The sequence below is a fragment of the Delphinus delphis genome, chromosome 17 (assembly GCF_949987515.2).
Source record: "Delphinus delphis chromosome 17, mDelDel1.2, whole genome shotgun sequence".
Lineage (NCBI taxonomy): Eukaryota > Metazoa > Chordata > Mammalia > Artiodactyla > Delphinidae > Delphinus > Delphinus delphis.
In genome coordinates this window covers 23,266,860-23,285,334 of record NC_082699.1, presented here as the reverse complement: position 1 = coordinate 23,285,334, position 18,475 = coordinate 23,266,860, and the positions used below count along the sequence as shown (strand labels likewise).

Genomic DNA, 18,475 nt, shown 5'->3' with positions numbered 1-18,475 from the left:
ACACAACTCTTTAAGTTATATTAGAGCCATTTGTGAACTTGTTTTATCCCGTCTCCTAGATTGTAATTCTTGAAGGTCGGGATAGTTTTTTATTTACCCTTTTCATTCCTTGCATAATGCCTTACACATAAGTAGGGATTTAATATATATTTGTTGATATGAATTGGAATAAGATTTACACAGTTTGATGTCCGAATAACTATAAATGAGAAATAACATCTCGTGTTATTGGATTAAAATGTATATATACATAGGAATGAAAGTTGACATCCTACCCATTGGTTTAATTCTTACTCTCAAAGTGCAGACGTGTATATATATGTGCACCTCAAAAATAAGTGATATTCAGTAAGAGCCAAGCAAGTGATCCTTAAAAGGGACTTTCCCCTGCAGGCAGGAATTTAATCAAGGACAGTTCATCGTGAATTCCCTATCCTAAAATTTCAGTGAGGTTACCAGTTAAAGGAATCTCAAGTTTAAATGACCTGAAAGGCCATTTACTCATCCATGCTCACTTATCCATTATCTTTTCCTTGATTCATTAGCTTTAAGATTGGTTTATGCATGTATCTCTTTAAGTGTTTTTTTGTTTGTTTATTTTTTTTTTTAGGATGGGACCAAGTCCTTTTCATTTTTGTAACCAACATAACACATACTTATGAATACAGGACCTGGTAAATGTTTGCTAAATACATTTTTAAAGTCAAATACCTTTTTTCCTTTTTTTTTTTTTTTAAACTATTTTAAAAACTTTAACCCTTTTATGTCACTTAGACAATAGAGATTTGTAGAACCTGTTAAGCCGATGGGGAGCTATGGTATAGTGAAAGATCCACCTTATAGCCACAGGGTGGCAATAGTTGAGCAAAGAATTGGTTTTCTGCTTTATGAATATTACTGTTTCTTAACAGTAGAGGGGGGCATATTACTTTTCAGCACATTGAAAAAATGGTTTGCAAGAGTTTTTGAGGCTACACAGAATGTTTTTTTTTTTAAGATGGAGAATAACATTTTATTTTAGCTTATTTATGTAGAATACTGATGTTATACTTTATAGTTTCATTTTAGCAATATATTAGGTAGAGTTTATGTAAATATTTTTAAATGTTATTTTTTACTTTTTCATGAATATTTCTTATCGGCACTTTTTATTTCAAAATGCTGGAATATTCCAGAAGATAGAATATTTAAATCAGCTGTTTTGTCCTTTCAGAATACTGGGAAAATCCAAAAAATAGCTTACTTGAAGGATTTGTTTCAATTCTCTTATTTTTAGTATAAGTTTTAAGTCTTCTAAATTCATAAAATAGCAGTATTATACAGCTTTATTTAACCCTTTTTTTTCTCACTAGTTTTATATTGACAGCTTAAAAAATTACACAAATGTTTTAAAAACTAATATGTAAAGGAATGATGAAAAATATTTCTGGTTTTAACCATGGTGCTCCCTGGTTTTTACATTAGAGAATTTTAGGAGAGGTATCTCCAACTAATAAATAAAACCTTCTGAAATGTCTAGTTTCACAGTAGAGTCTAACATTTTCAAAGCAGGTTTAGAGGAAATGACCAGCTAATATAAAAACAATGAAAGAGTGTATTGAGGTAGATATAAATCTCTAGGGAAAATAAGTTTTTTAATCAACAGCTATAATATACCTATAAATAATACTATACATTTCCTGCAAAGAAAAGATGAATATATTCTGTATGTATTTTGCTTTGTGGGTGGTCATATGCTCTGATCATACGCAATCAGACTCTTAGGACTTCTCAAGTCAGCATTAGCTTTCACTAGTTGAATATCTTTCTTAACTCTTATTTTTGCTCAGGCATCTCACTCCCTTCTTTTAATGTGTTTGGATTTTGCTTTGTTTTTTCTTTTAAAGGTTATATTAAGATGTTCTCTTTTGATTAATTGTTCTAATGTGATTACAACTCTTAAGTTTGTTTTTATCTATAGGTATTAAATAACATAGGAAATAAAGGAAACTATCACATTTGAGTGGAGCCTGGTTTGTAGGGATTTGGGCCTGCACCTGGTAAAATGCCTAGTTGGTCAGTAGTCTGGGACATGTGAGATACAGAAGCAATCCCTGCTGTCATGGCAGCTTTGTTCTTGAACCCACTGGGGAGGTGAGCAGGAGTGGCTGGGGAAAGAGGTTGACTGACCTCCACATGACTAGTTATCTTATCCCTTGATTATTAAGATTCTTTTCTGCAGAAGAAATGATTCACATTTATTTTCTCACTCTGTCCATTCTATCTTCCTATCTTCCCAGACCTTCCCAGACCTTCTTGTTATCTATTTCCCAGTCATGTTCCTGCTAAATCCCTGACCATCCAGCAAAATCATTAGTCACTTCACACAAATCAATATAGATCCCACCTTAGGCCATCTCTCTTTCCAGGCAAAATGATCATTCAAGTATATGCTCAAAGTCCTTTACTGCTGTCATTCAAAGGTACTCTAGCTCTGCACTACACTTCACCTAGGGAGGTCTGTCAGAATCTCATTCTACGTGTATATACTGCCACTGCCACATCTGCTGGGTTGTAAAACTCAAGTAGTAGAAGAGCTTACCTGATAGCCTAGACCTTTTACAGAGCCTTGTATTGTTCTGGGCACCACTCAAAACTGGCAACTTTTGGGGTTACTCGGTAAAAGAGTTGAAGAAGCATGTCCAAATGAGGTATTTGTTGCCTACAAAATTCAAAGAGACCCACTAGGCATTGAGCTTCTTTCTTAGTGGTAAGAAAGGGTAAGTTGACGTAGCCCAGACCATTGGCTCCCTAGGAATTTCACTAAGGCCCAGTATTTTTGTGGGATTTATTTCCCACCCACTGGCATATATGTGTCTTACCATGTGTCAGGAGGAGTTGCAGCTTTCTGCTTCCAGGTCTAATCAGCATATGAAATGGAGCAGCATGCTGTCCAGTGGAATGGAGTGGCAATCAAAGTCTTTGTAGACTAGATTGTGGCATAGAGCTAGAGAATTAATGTAACCTGGAGGTATATAGTCTTTACTAGCAGGTCTAGAAAAAGAAAGCATTTGTTAGATAATTATTGCATACCAGGTGCTGGAGGATATTTGATTTGCTCCAGCCATGAAATGACATCTGGAATAGCTGAAATCGGAGTTACCACTTGATTAAGTTTATGATAATAAATTGTCATTTTCTAAGACCTGTCTGTTTTCTGCAGGGCCTCATAGGCAAGTTGAATGGGCATGTGGTAGGAATCACCACTGTGCACCTTCCAGGTCCTTGATAGTGGCACTAATTGCTGCAATGCCTCTAGGAATGTGGTATTGCCTTTGATTTACTTGTTTGGTAGGTAGGGGAAGTTCTACTACCTACCAAACAAATTCATCTTTTACTTGACCTTCTGTACCTTAATAGCCTTCACTCCACAGATCAAGGAACCAGTGTAGGGATCCTGTCGGTTGCTGAGTATACCTATTCCAGTTGTGCATTCTGGAACTAGGGAGAGAACTATAGAGCAGATTCATGGGATAGAGCTGAGCTAAAACTCCATTTATCACGTGATCTCCGTAAGCCCCTGTTCTGACTGGCATTGAGTTGGTTCTTGAAGAGTTAGCATCAGTTCAGATAATCCCTGAAAGGTCTGATGATTTTTCCTTCCTCAGTGAACATTCTGGTAAATAGCCACAGCTCCTTTGGGGAAAGCTAGAAGGAAGATGGGTGATATAAATGTTTGCTTTTGTAGCGGGATCTTTCCTCAAGGGGACACAACCTTCATTCAGAAGGCTTGGTGTCTGAGAATTGCTTCAACTTTGGGAATTGGTTGAGGGGCCTTGATATTCATATGTGGTATTCAGGTCAGACTTCTGTTCTCTAGAACTAGAGTTTTCCCATCTATTTTATTTCTAAGGACACCATGACCAACCAGCCAACACCAAAGAGCTCTACAGGTCAGATTAGTTGGATTGCTGTTCGGCTCTGCTGCATCATGATAACGGTGCCCACCATGTTGTTGGCTAGTAAGTGCTGGCTTGACTCCTGCCACATTATCTACGTTGAATTCAGGGAGCTCTTGTTGGCAGCAGTTCTCACTGTCAGTCCTGGCCTACAGAGAATCACTGCCACACAGCTTTCAGGAATGTTGGTGCTCCCTTCACACAGGTACTTCTCTTAACCTTGGTGAAGTGAGTATCTTATAGATCCTCTTGAGGGCCATAGTAAGGAGTGGTGAACAGATCATAAACAGTAAATTCACTCCAGCATTCCATTCACTTCAAGCCTTTGGATACCTTTCTTTGTGGTATACTGAGGAAGTTCTGGTATTTCAGCTTCATCTAGTATAGCCTATAACTCTCAGCCATTTAAGCTAATGTATTGTATCTGAATCTCTGCTTAGTGAGCCTATATTGGTAAATTTGGCTCAAGGCAACACTGTCTTCCTCTCACCCTGATCCAGTATCCTTAGGATCCATTCCCACATATATCCTCAATTTCTGTGGATATAAATTAGCAAAATCATGCAAATCATTCTGGTTATCCAGTCTCCTCTTGTAACTATATTTCTCCCTATCCGGCATAATTATTCTCCTGCTACTATGATATACCTCTATTATAAAGGTTTCTAAACTTTTTTGATAATGCCCCTTCATTAAGAAATTTTTGAACACATCTTCCAATATTTACTTTATTTATTTCATTTATTTATTTTTGGCTTTGTTGGGTCTTCGTTGTGTGCAGGCTTAGTCTAGTTGCAGCGAGCAGGGGCTTCTCTTCATTGCAGTACGCGGGCTTCTCATTGCGGTGGCTTCTCTTGTTGTGGAGCACAGGCTCTAGGCACGTGGGCTTCAGTAGTTGTGGCATGCGGGCTTCAGTAGTTATGGCTCGTGGGCTCTAGAGCGCAGGCTCAGTAGCTGTGGCGCACAGGCTTAGTTGCTCCACGGCATGTGGGATCTTCCTGGACCAGGGCTCGAACCCGTGTCCCCTGCATTGGCAGGTGGATTCTTAACCACTGTGCCACCAGGGAAGCCCCAATATTTACTTTAAAAAGATTTATGTACTACAGTACTATTTATTATACACATTTTAAAGCATTCACAAAAAACAACAGTTTAAAGGGTGAAGTAAAAAAAACCATCACTAGAAGTTCCAGAAGTTTCTTCTTTTGTTCTCTGGGTTATCATGGAGATAACTGTTCTTTCACATTTACTTGCCTTCTTTCCTTCAGCCTGCTCTCTAGGTTTGTATTCCTTGGTCCCAAGTCTCCTAAATCTTTCTGTGCACAGTCTCCCTTTAAGCTTCTCACAAGTGTTTCTTGCTTTCTTCCTCGATTTCGCTTGATAACACTACTTCTCAGATGGGTCTGAGAAGAAAAGGAGTCATTTTGGTTCTTGCTTCTCTACCATTTCAGACCACTGTTGTGTTAGAAATATTTAAGGAAAGATTTCTTGATAGAAATCTTCTCAATTCTTTGAGTTTTATTCTTCAGCATTTGACTCACAGCTTTTCTCTTTTCCCCTTCTTACTTGCCATCTTCATGGACTTCAGCATGTACATCGATGACTTTACTAACACTTGGGCAACAGAGATGCACATCGTATTCTAAGTATCATATTCTTAGACCTTCATTTCTACTTTCTTTTACTTGCAGATATACCATAATTTGTATGTATACAAATTCATTATCACTTGGAACGCTATCTTCAAGTTCTCAAACTCCTGAGCCCTCTTGGACCACAGTTTTACCCTCTTCACCTTCTCCATTTCCTGAATCCCACCTTTATCTACCAGTCTATCAACTTTTTTTCTGGGTCTACCTTTCTTCATACTCAGTCTGGAACTACTTGGCAGCCGTTCTATCTTAGGATCTCACTCCCTTAATCTTTTGTCTTGCCTTCCATCCTAGATCTCCCTAAATGCAACTGACATTGCTCCTATACCTGGCCTGCCATGTGCTCCTGGGTCTGCTGAGTGCAGGGTTTTTCAGTCTTGGCACTGGTGACACTTCGGACCAGATAATTCTTTGCTGTGGGGGCTGCCCTGTACATTGTAAGGTGTTTAACAGCATCCCCGGCCCCTACCCCGTGCATTCCAGTAACATCCCCAGTCATGGGAATCAAACATGTCTTCAGGCATTGACAAATGTCCCCGGGGAAGAAGGGGGATTTGGGGGGTGGGGAGAGGGAGGGCAGGCAAAATTGTTCTGTTTGAAAACTACAAGGGTTATCCATAAAGCTTGATGGTGACTGGGTCTATAAGAAATTGATTAATATTTTGTTTAAAGCTACATTTTAGGAGGTGTTTGCCCTGTCAGAGGCACAGTTTGAGAGCTTTACGTATAGTCATGTTTTTATTTAATCCTCACAACAACCCTGTAAAATAGGTATAATTATTAACCCCATTTTATAGGTGAGTAAACAGCAGCACAGAGAGTCTAAGTGCATTGCCCCAACCACAGAGCTGGTAAGTGGTACCGCCAGGACGTGAACCATGTGGTTTGACTTCAGAGCCTTCAGGAGCCCGCCCTCCTACTCCAGGCCTTGCTAATTGCTGGTACCTTGCCAAAGACCTGTCATTTCGATTCTTTTCTTTCCTGATGGGCTAAGTTACCTATTGCTGCATAACCAACCCTCCTAACTTATTTCTCTAGACAATTTATTCAATTATTATTATGTTTTTTAGAGAAGAGAAAAAAAGTTTATTGTATTTATTTTGCCAGGGCAATAAATGCCTTATTATTAGGTATTGTGCACTTGGCCTTTCTGCCAGGTGTTCTGTGCTTGACAGAAAATTGCCTTCCCTGCCTGTATTCTTTTAATTATTCCCTTTGTTTTCAGCCTCTCTTCTCATTCCAGCTTTCTATAATTCCTGGCCTGATGGAGTCCAGCACCTTTATGGGATTCTTCAGAATAGATTGACTTATTTTCACACTGCATGTGTTTTTAGCTGCAGTTTCCTTCATTCTGCTTCACTGGTTACCACCCTTCTACATGTTTTCAGTCCACTAAATAGTTGTTGAAATCTCATATACTTTTTGTCTCCATTTTCTTCTCTTTAATACTGAGGGTTTGTAATTTTTTCGTTCATTTTACCATCTGAATGGAATTTCAGGAGGGGAAAAGAGAAATGTAAGTACTCATTCTGCCATCTTGAACCACTAATCCATTAATTTTACTAAAAGAGCATTGTTACGAGCATAACATTTACTGGTTAGGGTTGAGGAAACTGAAGTTGTTGCAGCACAGTTAATAGAAGGGAGTCTTTTTTTTGTAATACATAAACATTTATTTCATTCTGATATCTTTTTTAAACATCTTTATTGGAGTATAATTGCTTTACGATGGTGTGTTAGTTTCTGCTTTATAACGAAGTGAATCAGCTATACATACACATATATCTCCATATCTCCTCCCTCTTGCATCTCCCTCCCACCCTCCCTATCCCACCCTTCTAGGTGGTCACAAAGCACCGAGCTGATCTCCCTGTGCTATGTGGCTGCTTCCCACTAGCTATCTATTTTACATTTGGTAGTGTAAATATGTTCATGCCACTGTCTTACTTCGTTCCCGCTTATCTTTCTCCCTCCCCATGTCCTCAAGTTCATTCTCTACGTCTGCGTCTTTATTCCTGTCCTGCCTCTAGGTTCTTCAGAACCTTTTTTTTTTAGATTCCATATGTATATATTAGCATATGGTATTTGTTTTTCTCTTTCTGACTTACTTCACTCCGAATGACAGACTCTAGGTCCATCCACCTCACTACAAATAACTCGATTTCGTTTCTTTTTATGGCTGAGTAATATTCCATTGTATATATGTGCCACATCTTCTTTATCCATTCATCTGTCGATGGACACTTAGGTTGCTTCCATGTCCTGGCTATTGTAAATAGAGCTGCAGTGAACATTGTGGTACATGACTCTTTTTGAATTATGGTTTTCTCAGGGTATATGCCCAGTAGTGGGAGTGCTGGATCATATGGTAGTTCTATTTTTAGTTTTTTAAGGAACCTCCATACTGTTCTCCATAGTGACTGTATCAATTTACATTCCCACCAACAGTGCAAGAGGGTTCCCTTTTCTCCACACCCTCTCCAGCATTTATTGTTTGTAGATTTTTTGATGATGGCCATTCTGACTGGTGTGAGGTGATACCTCATTGTAGTTTTTTTATATATAAATTTATTTTATTTTTATTTATTTTTGCCTGCGTTGGGTCGTTGTTACTGTGGGTGGGCTTTCTCTAGCTGCGGAGAGACGGGGCTACTCTTTGTTGTGGTGCGTGGTCTTCTCATTGCGGTGGCTTCTCTTGCTGTGGAGCACAGGCTCAGTAGTTGCGGCGCACGGGTTTAGTTGATCCGCGGCATGTGGGATCTTCCTGGACCAGGGCTCAAACCAGTGTCTCCTGCATTGGCAGGCAGCTTCTTAACCACTGTGCCACCAGGGAAAGCCCCTCATTGTAGTTTTGATTTGCATTTCTCTAATGATTAGTGATGTTGAGCATCCTTTCATGTGTTTGTTGGCAATCTGTATATAGAAGGGAGTCATTTTTAAGTTACTTGTCAGAGAAGACACATGATGAAATGTTTTTCTTGCTAACTAATATGAATAAAGTACATAGAGCATTTCATTATTTTTGTTATTGTTTATGTTTAAAAAGGGACTGGGTAGGATTTGTCTTCCCTTTTCAATAGTTTATTACTTTAAAAAAACATTTTTATATTTTAGAATATTTAGGAATTCCTACTACTCAACTTGGTAGGTATCCAGTCTTTTCATTTACAAATGAGAAGGCAGACCTAGAGAGGTTAAAAGACTTATTACTCAAGATTTTTTAGTTATTTAGTCGCTGAGTTGACCATAGAACCCAGATTTCCTAAATATTTCTGTTATTCTACTGTACTATGTCCTTACTTTTAAGTTTTAAAATAATGTTTCTCTCTACTTTCCACCTGTTGAGGCAGTTGTATTTAAATCGCTGTTCAGCCTATCATGTGGCTGTGAGAAGCAGGTATGGTGATCGTCTGTGAAATGAGGTGGCCGGACTCGCTGATATCTTGTGTTTCCTTTAGTGCTAGTAGCCTCTGATTCCAAGCTATGTATTAAATGTCTTCATATGCATTATGTTTTTTTTAAGTTTATTTCTTTTTTTAAATTAATTAATTAATTAACTTATTTTCGGCTGTGTTGGGTCTTCGTTGCTGTGTGTATGGGCTTTCTCTAGTTGCGGCCAGCGGGGGCTACTCTTCGTTGTGGTGCGTGGGCTTCTCACTGTGGTGGCTTCTCTTGTTGTGGAGCTCGGGCTCTAGGCGCACGGTCTTCAGTAGTTGTGGCTCATGGGCTCTAGAGCGCAGGCTCAGTAGTTGTGGCACATGGGCTTAGTTGCTCCATGGCATGTGGGATCTTCCCGGACCAGGGCTTGGACTCGTGTCCCCTGCATTGGCAGGTGGATTCTTAACCACTGTGCCACCAAGGAAGTCCCTGCATGATAGTTTTATACATACATACATATGTACATGGGCTTTATATATTAAAAAATTTTAAGTACTACATATTCTTTGTGTTCTAGATTTTCTAATATAAATAATATAAAGAGGGCTTCTCTGGTGGCGCAGTGGTTGAGAGTCCGCCTGCTGATGCAGGGGACACGGGTTCATGCCCCGATCTGGAAAGATCCCACATGCTGCGGAGCTTCTAGGCCCGTGAGCCATGGCCGCTGAGTCTGTGCGTCCAGAGCCTGTGCTCCGCAACGGGAGAGGCCACAACAGTGAGAGGCCCGTGTACCGCAAAAAAAATAAAATAAAAAATAATATAAAGAAAAAAGTTCTATATGTAAATTTTTACAGTTAACATTTGATATATTTCTTTTGAGGAATTTGTATCTATATAATATTACTGTAAACATATTTGTAAATTTATGTAAGTATGTATATGAATATGTGCACCATGGGAGTTCCCTGGTGGTCTAGTGGTTAGGATTTGGTGCTTTCACTGCCGTGGCCTGGGTTCAGTACCTGGTTGGGGAACTGAGATCCCACAAATCGTGTGGTGTGGCAAAAAAAAAAAAAAAAAAGTGCACTATTATTTTTAACTACCTACCAGACAGACAGTGTTCCCTAAAATTTTATGGGTATCAGAAACCTAATAAGTGTGAAAATAACTTACTCTCTTACTTCTGCTGCACTGCTCTCCCACCTCGTCAGTGGCTCCCCTTTTCCCTTGCTTTCTACAGCCAATTGGGTATCAAGTCTTTGCTGTACTGTTTGGTAAATAGCTCTGTATCCCTTCTTCCCTATGGCCACTGCTTCAGTGTAGGCCCTTTATCATCTCTGCCCTAGTTACTGGAGGAGCTTCTCAACAGTTTGCCCCCTTTCCATTTCCCTCCCCACCCTTTCTCTGGTCCATTTTGCATACTGCTGCCAAAGTTTTTTTTTAAAACAAAGAACAAGTACTGTCACCCCATTAATGAGAAACTTCTTTTGATTTCCCACTGCTTATAGGATAAGGTCTAACCCACTTAGCCTTTGGTATAGGACTCTTTACAACCTGAATGAGGGTAGCAATTGTTTTCAGCAATTTTTGGACCCTAATGTCTTCTCATGTTCGTTTAACTGTTTCATATATTTTCATATCAAGGCTAGAACGGAGTCTGGGGTACATGACAGGCACTCGGTATTCAACACATATTTGATGAATGAATGAATGAAAGTGGAACTATTACCTCTATCTGTAATTCATTTACCTTCCCCTGTTCTATCTGGGCAGTGCTATTCAACTTTCAGGCTTCAAAGGGAAAAAACAGTACAGCAGAGTAACAGGAATACTTTGGAAATCTGAGATTTATGACCAATACTTAAAGGAAGCAGTCCACCTTAAGGCACCTGCTTTACCTGTGACAACTTTATGAATGAACTTTGTAGCAACATTTTCCATAAGCAGGATTAGACACTGAGATCTATGATACACCCAGAAGGTGACAGTGTGCCTGGAGTCTTTGCAGTCTGCAACAGCATGAGAGGAGCCTACAGTGTTGGTTGTCATCATGGATTGTGCTACATTTATTAGTTTTAGAAGCCATTTGACAAGTAAATGAGGAATTCAGAGATGATTCTAGACCATGTTTTTTTGAAGGAGGGCTTTGTCTAATTATTTGTTATAGTTTCCAAAAAGTATAGCAAGCATACAATTTAAAAGCAAATTCAGGTATTGATCAAGGTGTCTTATACTTGTGGTAAAATCATTTCACTCACTGAAAACACATTGACTTCCATTGTAAAATATAACAAAGTGAAGGCAAAAATAATGGAACAAAAAGCAATAGCATTCTGTTTTACTTGATTTTAAAATCTCCTTTAAAATAATTATTCATAATTTTATAAAGTTTATAATGTAAATATTTCACAACACATTTACTAAAAATCTCAAGAGATCATATTAAATAGTCAAGAACACTCTATTTTCTAAAACCTAGAGGGAAATACCATTTACTATCATACTAATCTCAGCCCTTCACAGTTGTAAAGGAGATTGTTGTTTTAGGAAGAGGCCCTAGTGATGGCTGAATTATCTTCAATAAGTATTCAAGTATTAGATCTACTATTGTATCTTCCTCTCATCTGCTGTTTTAATGACACCATGGCTTTAATTGAAAGTCTACCTGCCCCCCGTCCCCCCAAAAAAAAAACAGATGAAGAAGAAGAAGAATAGATATCAACCACAGAAGCGGAGTAATGGGAAAGCAGGTTATAGGGAAAAATGAGAAGGACCTTCCCAGGTTGTAAGCAGAATGAGACCCCCAAGCTGATAACCTGTCTGGTCTTGCCTGGAACAGTGCTCTTCCCAGCTGCTCTGGATGGTATAGTGGTTCCCAGCAGAGGGTTATAGTAGCTGCACTTGTCTCTGACAGCGTACTTCGTATTACTCTCTTTGCATCAAGAGGACAATTCATAGCTGTTTCTGTGTTGAGCCTTTAAGGTGTGTTTCACGCTTGGCTGTCTGCAAAAGAACTATTTTCAAGGTGCTTGTTTAAGGAATTAAATATTATACTGTGTAGAATCATAAAACTAGTATTATGGCTCAAAGTGTAATATTCCTGGCTACCTTTTCAGCTTTATTTGGCATCTAGGTCTACTGACTTGTCTTTGGTTTTAGATCAACCCTTATGTGCTAAGGATTCCTTCCCATTGGGTTTCAACCCACTGAAACAAATCTATCACCATATCCTCCCTCCAGCATCTAAGGGACTTGGTATCTGTCAGATGATTTGACTTTCTTTTTCTTGAAGCAGAGGTCATAAACTTTTGGTTCATAGGTCAAAATGTGCTCTGATTTATAAAGTGAAAGACTTTTTTTCAATGTATAAACACTTAAAATTGGAAATTTTACATTAATATATGGATTTCTGGCTTTTCTTGGAAAATCAAAAGATGTGGCAACACTGGACTTGAACTGCAACTGCAGCTAGAGCTGAGTAGTGGCTATATTTGTAGTTTGGCATGTATTCTTCTGCTTAGTAAGCTCCTGGCTGGGCATTTGATTATTTTCTAATCCTTGGAGTATCCCATGCATTAACATTGTCATAAATATGGTTTTGTAGTTTTTAAAGTAAGTATTATCAAACTCTTAGTAATTCTCCCTTAAATAACAAATGTAAAATTCATTCCAGATACAGGATATACATAGGCAGATCAGATTGTTAATATTCTTCTGTGATGAGCTCTCACAAACAGAAACTCAGCTTCCCTTAGTTTGAACTGAAGTGCGCACACACCACACCACACACAAATTAAAGATGAGTAGAAGGCACAAATCTGTATTCGTGGATTTCTGAAAAAGCATGTGTTTGGAAAAAATTTTGGTAAGTTAAAAAAAAAGTAATCGGCTTGCACTATATGTTCAGCCCTACCTCAAGTAAATTCAGTACGTCAGACGACTCCTAGAAAGTGAGTAGCACAAAACAATTAAAGCTGTCTTTGCTTTAAAATTTTACTTTAGGAAAAAGAAGAAAATTATAATGTTAAAATACAACATTAAAATGATAAAGTCAAGGCATTTGAAAATATTGCATAACAAGAGCTCGTGTTCAGACTGCTAATTAAAGGACCCTTAATCATTTTTATCTTAATGCTCACTTAAATTTGTATTAAAGCATAGTTACTTTCATTAAACCAGTATTCGAAGGCATTTTGCTTTTTGCAGATGGTCAGTACTAGGAATGAAGCCAATTGCCTTCTTGGATGCCCTCCTCGCACACTCGCCTCCCTACCCCCTCCTTGCCCCAGGCCTGAAGCTTTGTCTAAGGGGGCTCCTTATCCCGCTCACATTCCAGATTCCACCCTGGGCCACCACATCTGCGCCATCCCCCACCAAGCACAGATGCCTGCTTTTCCCTGGCTCCTCTTCAAGAAGGAAAGGAAGGAAAAGGAAGTTGAAGAGCGTCCCAGGCTTTTTAAAGCAAAATTCCATTTCAGTATTTTTATTATTGCTACAAAACGTAAATATACAGCAAATTGACTTTTAAAAATTTCCCCTATAAGACATTACTGTACCTACCATATTATACCTTAGCATTGAACTGTATGCATATAAATATCTCTTTTCATATTTAGGGCTCTCCAAAAGATGTGGAATCCTTCGCGTCTATGCTGAGACATTCTCCTCTTACACAGATGGGACCTGCCAAGGATAAACTAGTCATTGGACAAATCTTTCATATTGTGGAGAATGATCTTTATATAGATTTTGGTGGCAAGTTTCCTTGTGTATGTAAAAGACCAGAAGTGGATGGCGAGTAAGTAGAATCATTTCTAAGTGCTTTAAGCGTGTGCATAAAAGTTGAAATACCTCAAAAGTATTACTGGACTTTAATTGGTGATTTTTTGAAAAGACAGAAAATATGTTTATTTCTCTTCATCATGTCATATTAGTCAAGTTAGGCCAGATCCATGTCTTCTCAAAGCAGTGAGAGCAGTTTTGGGGAAGATTTGAATGTCCATCCTGATAATAAACCATTTCATGCCATAAAGTTAAAACCAGCTTGGGAATAATACATGCTGCTCAGGCCATTTTACGTGTAACTTTTTTGCCTCTTTTTTTTTTTACATCTTTATTGGAGTATTTGCCTCTTCTTTTCCACAGTCTCCATCTGCTTCTCAGAGAAATCTCTGCTTTCTGTTTCTTCATGTTCCTTTCTCTTACTTTAGCAAATTCTGATGCTTTATCATTTTCTTTTCTTACTATTTTGCATCTGCTCTCCGGATTATAATTTTTCCTGAACAGAATTCATTCTGTTTATAGTCTGTGTAGATAAAGATAATTGTGAATATAAATATGCCTTATGAAAACCACTAAGGTGGGAGACCTGGGAGTAGAATATAAAGAGTGAAAAGAGAGGTGGAACTAAGACTCTGAGATTGGAAAACAATAGTCATCAAGATAGAAATGAATTTTTTCCACCAATTTTTAATATACACATTTTTTTTAGATTTTAATATTTCTGACGCCAGGATGCATCTTATAGTTGATGCAATTTAATTGGCAATTTAAAAATTCTTAATAGTACATAAATTATGGTGACTCAGAATCAATGGCATCTTAGATAAGATGAATTACAGTGATGAAGAAGTTTGTGATGTTTAAGAATGAGTCAGACCATAGATATGAGTAAGGAAAGAGTCTACTCTAGTTCTAAGGGAGCAGTTACAAGAATGGGTTGCCTCTTTCCCGAGAGCTCTGGATACCTAAAGGTCTTCTTGATAACTGGGCTCACCCAGTTAGGAGACAGGAGCCCCTTCTACCTGAACCTGAATAGGACCTGACAAACTCAACTGAATACACATGTTCTCAGATCAGTGATATGTGAGTAGATACTTAACAGCCAGCTCTCCAATAAATAAAAGGCCTTGATTTGCCGATTTCTGTGGTATGAAATAGTTCCACCATGGCCAATGTTAAGTTACCTGTGTGATGTCATTGAATGTGGAGTTGGAAATATGAGTGCACAGTCAGCTTTCACAAGCTGGTGCAGTCTGGCTCCAGCACACCTCTACTGCAGGTAGTCAGAAGCTAAACAGTGTCTTAGCAAGGTGAACAATGCAAACCAGGTGATACCTGGAAGAGAAAATGGGTTCTGTGCTACGTGGCATGAGAGGTAATGGCTAGGTCTTGACTTGCCCTGGTATATCAAATAACATACAAACTTAGTCAAAAATAGTAAAACCTAAAGAAATTTCTAAGTGAGACGTGTCTGTCCATCTAGATTTTAATACTGCAACCTATATCTATTGTGTAATGGGGTATTGAAGGGATTAAATTAGATAATGTATGTAAAGATTTAGAACAGTGATTGGTATATAGTAAACAGATGCTACTATTATTATTCTTTAAATCCTGATGATTTAGGGTTTTTGTGACCTAATGATGACATCCCTCAAGAATTTCTATTGAGGGATTTTTCACCAGGCAAGTTGTGAAGATATGTGGTCTTAAAATTGTCCTTCAAGAGAGGCAACCTAAACTCTCTCATACTGTCAGCAGGAGCTGTAGCAGGTCATTTTTCATTAATAGAAAATATATCAGTAATTTGAAAATGAAGTACTGCTTTGTTTTATATAAAGAAATCCTCTCCTCTCTTCCCTACAATTGATAAGCTTTACATCATGCTACCATGGGTGCCACCCAGTTGCAGCGGCCATCCTTATTTTTACAAGCTGACCTAACATGCAGCCAGAACATCTGGTATTAGCTTTATAAAAAGATGTATTTTACATATAACTCTGCTGAATTATGGGTATTTCACCTGCTCAAATTTATTATAAATTGCAAATGCCAGTGATATACATGTTTCTTTATATTTGTGGATGGAATTTTGTTTGTGATATTTCTTTCATGGATATTTATTTCTTTATGGATATTCTTTTATCTAAAGTTTTTTCCCCCATTTTATGATATATTCTTGAGCATAAAATTTCAGAATGCTTTAGGTGTCTAGAATTTCTGATTTGATTCTTATGCCTTATTAACTAGGTCACAGAATTTTAAATATCAGTATTTTTGACTAGATATTTCTCTAATTAGTTCTATAATATGATTTGAATTTATTTTATGTGTAGTATAGCTCTAAATGGTTAAATATTGGAATCTGTTGCAACATTAATTAAATTAATTTTAATTAATTTAATTAAATTTCAGTTTAATGAATTGAAAAATTAAATTAACTGTTCATTGAAAACTATGTACATACCACATAAGCACACATCCTATTAACAGAAATTACTATATGGTTGAAACCCCCATCTCCACATGTACTCTCCTCCCAGTGAAGCAGTTTATTTAACAGAAGTGTTTGTGGGGGGAGAGCGGTGGCTCATAATAATTTTGCAAAATAAATTCTCTAGTCTAGGGGGCAGTCACTGTATTAGAGTCTTTTTTTTTTTTCCTTAGGAGAATTAAATGCCTGTATCTCTTTGTTCTGTAGTTATCTGCCATAGTTACCTTTACTGCTTACATCTACCTGCCCAGTATCCAATCACTCTCACCAGGAATTCCCACTTAAACTTCCAAAGCACTCACAAAATCAATATATTCATGATTGAGGATCATGAAAAGGGAGGAGCCATACTGGTGTAGGAGTTGATTTGTTTGTTCATTTGTTCATTCATTCATTCATTTATTCAACAAACGCTTACTGGACCTCTTCAATTTGGCAGGCACTGTTGTAAATAAGGGCTGATAAAGAAGACAGACTAGCTCTCTGCTCTCATGAAGTTGGGGGAACTTAGTCTATTGGGGGAATGAGGAACAGATAGTAAACTAGTGCACAAATCAATTTTAGAAATTCATAAATAAGTAAGAAGTGGTAATATGGTGACAGGATGTCTGGCGAGTAGAAGATAACAGTAGTCAGAGAAGGCCTTTGACCTCTACTTCTATTGCTAAAAGTCTAAAATGCCACCAGATTGCTTCTTTTAAAAAAGGTGATAAACAACTGATAAGAATCCTAAATTGTTTTGGTTAACTGAATATTCTAATTAGCTAAGTTACAGCCTTTTAATAAGTTATGTAACTTTTTTGTTTTAATTTTTTTTTTTTTTTTTTCTTGCGGTACGTGGGCCTCTCACTGTTGTGGACTCTCCCGTTGTGGAGCACAGGCTCCGGACGCGCAGGCTCAGCGGCCATGGCGCACGGGCCCAGCCGCTCGCGGCATGTGGGATCTTCCCGGACCGGGGCACGAACCTGTGTCCCCTACATCAGCAGGCGGACTCTCAACCACTGTGCCACCAGGGAAGCCCTGTTTTAATATTTTTGATTATTGTTTAAAAGAACCAAGTTTTCAGTCTTTGACCCAAGAAGCTATAGAGTTATGCAGAAGGGCTTCAGAGATTGCCCTGGGAGTAGAGAGGGGAGTTAGGCCCTATTTCAGAGCAGCTCTGCATTCATTGTTTTATATGTTACAGTTCTGGGAGTGTTTTGTTTAAGGTGTTGTGGGGGAGTGGTGGTGAGTATTTGTATCACAAAAAAAAAGTTTGAAAAACACTTCTAAAAGAAAAATTAAGTCTAGAAAGATGTTATATTAATAGTAACAGAATATAAACTATAGTATTTAAGCATGAAAGGTAGTATTGTGATCTACTTTGAGTGAGTTGCAAAACAGAAATATTATAATTACATTCAGAAATTTTGGAGGTGTGGATGGGACCTAACTCTTACAATACCAACCTCAAAAGTTTTAACCATTATATGTTTTTAAATATCAATTTATGACTTGGAATCAGAAGTCAAATTATGACAAACCATAGTGACGCTGGTATTAATTTCTTTGGCAGTTTTCATTGAATTAACTGACTTGCTAAATTAATCAAGATTCTCTTTTATAAAACCCATTGACTCATACCAGCACTTAGACAATTAGGAATTAGTAGTCCTCTACTATAACTGGACACTTTTGCTTCTTTCAGTTGAGGTATGTGTTTAGCAAAAGCTAGTTGTGTTTATTCCAAAACCCATTTATATTATCGCTAGGTAATTTATTTGATTATTGCATAAATTAATAAAATATGAGCATAGAAAGGGTTTTTGTTCTTATACAAGCTGATTTTAATGTTTTAGAAAGGCTCCATAAAGGAGAGTTTTTTTTAATGAAATTGCTATTGAATTAGTTTGAGCAAGTAAACCATAAAGATGCGGGGCGGGGGGCGGGAATCATAAAAATCTGGAAGGAATTGCTTTCCAAATGTCTTTTCTGTCCCTGCATTACTTTAAAGTGACTGACTCTGGCAATTGCAGACATTGCAGTCTAGGTATTGTTTATTTAAGGAGATCAGTGCAGAGCTCCAGCGAGTGAGCCTCTACTTAGCAAGAAAACCTGGCTCTGTGTCAGAATATTTGCATTAGTTGCTAAGTTAATATCTTTAGAGTATATGTGTATACTTTTTTAATGAGTCCTCACTTTGACCTACTTTTCCATGAACCAACCTATGAGTCAGAGGGCTTCTACTGTGA

General features: G+C 37.9%; 1 protein-coding gene across 2 annotated transcripts in view; it reads left to right on the top strand.

The window, feature by feature from the left end:
* The window catches only part of TPD52 (tumor protein D52), a 225,520-nt gene that overhangs the window by 126,080 nt on the left and 80,965 nt on the right, over nucleotides 1-18,475 (top strand). For both annotated transcript variants that reach the window (XM_069541561.1, XM_059994809.1), the window contains one exon: nucleotides 13,585-13,766. In XM_069541561.1, coding sequence (XP_069397662.1) covers nucleotides 13,585-13,766 — 182 coding nt within the window. The remainder of the gene's footprint in view (nucleotides 1-13,584; nucleotides 13,767-18,475) is intronic.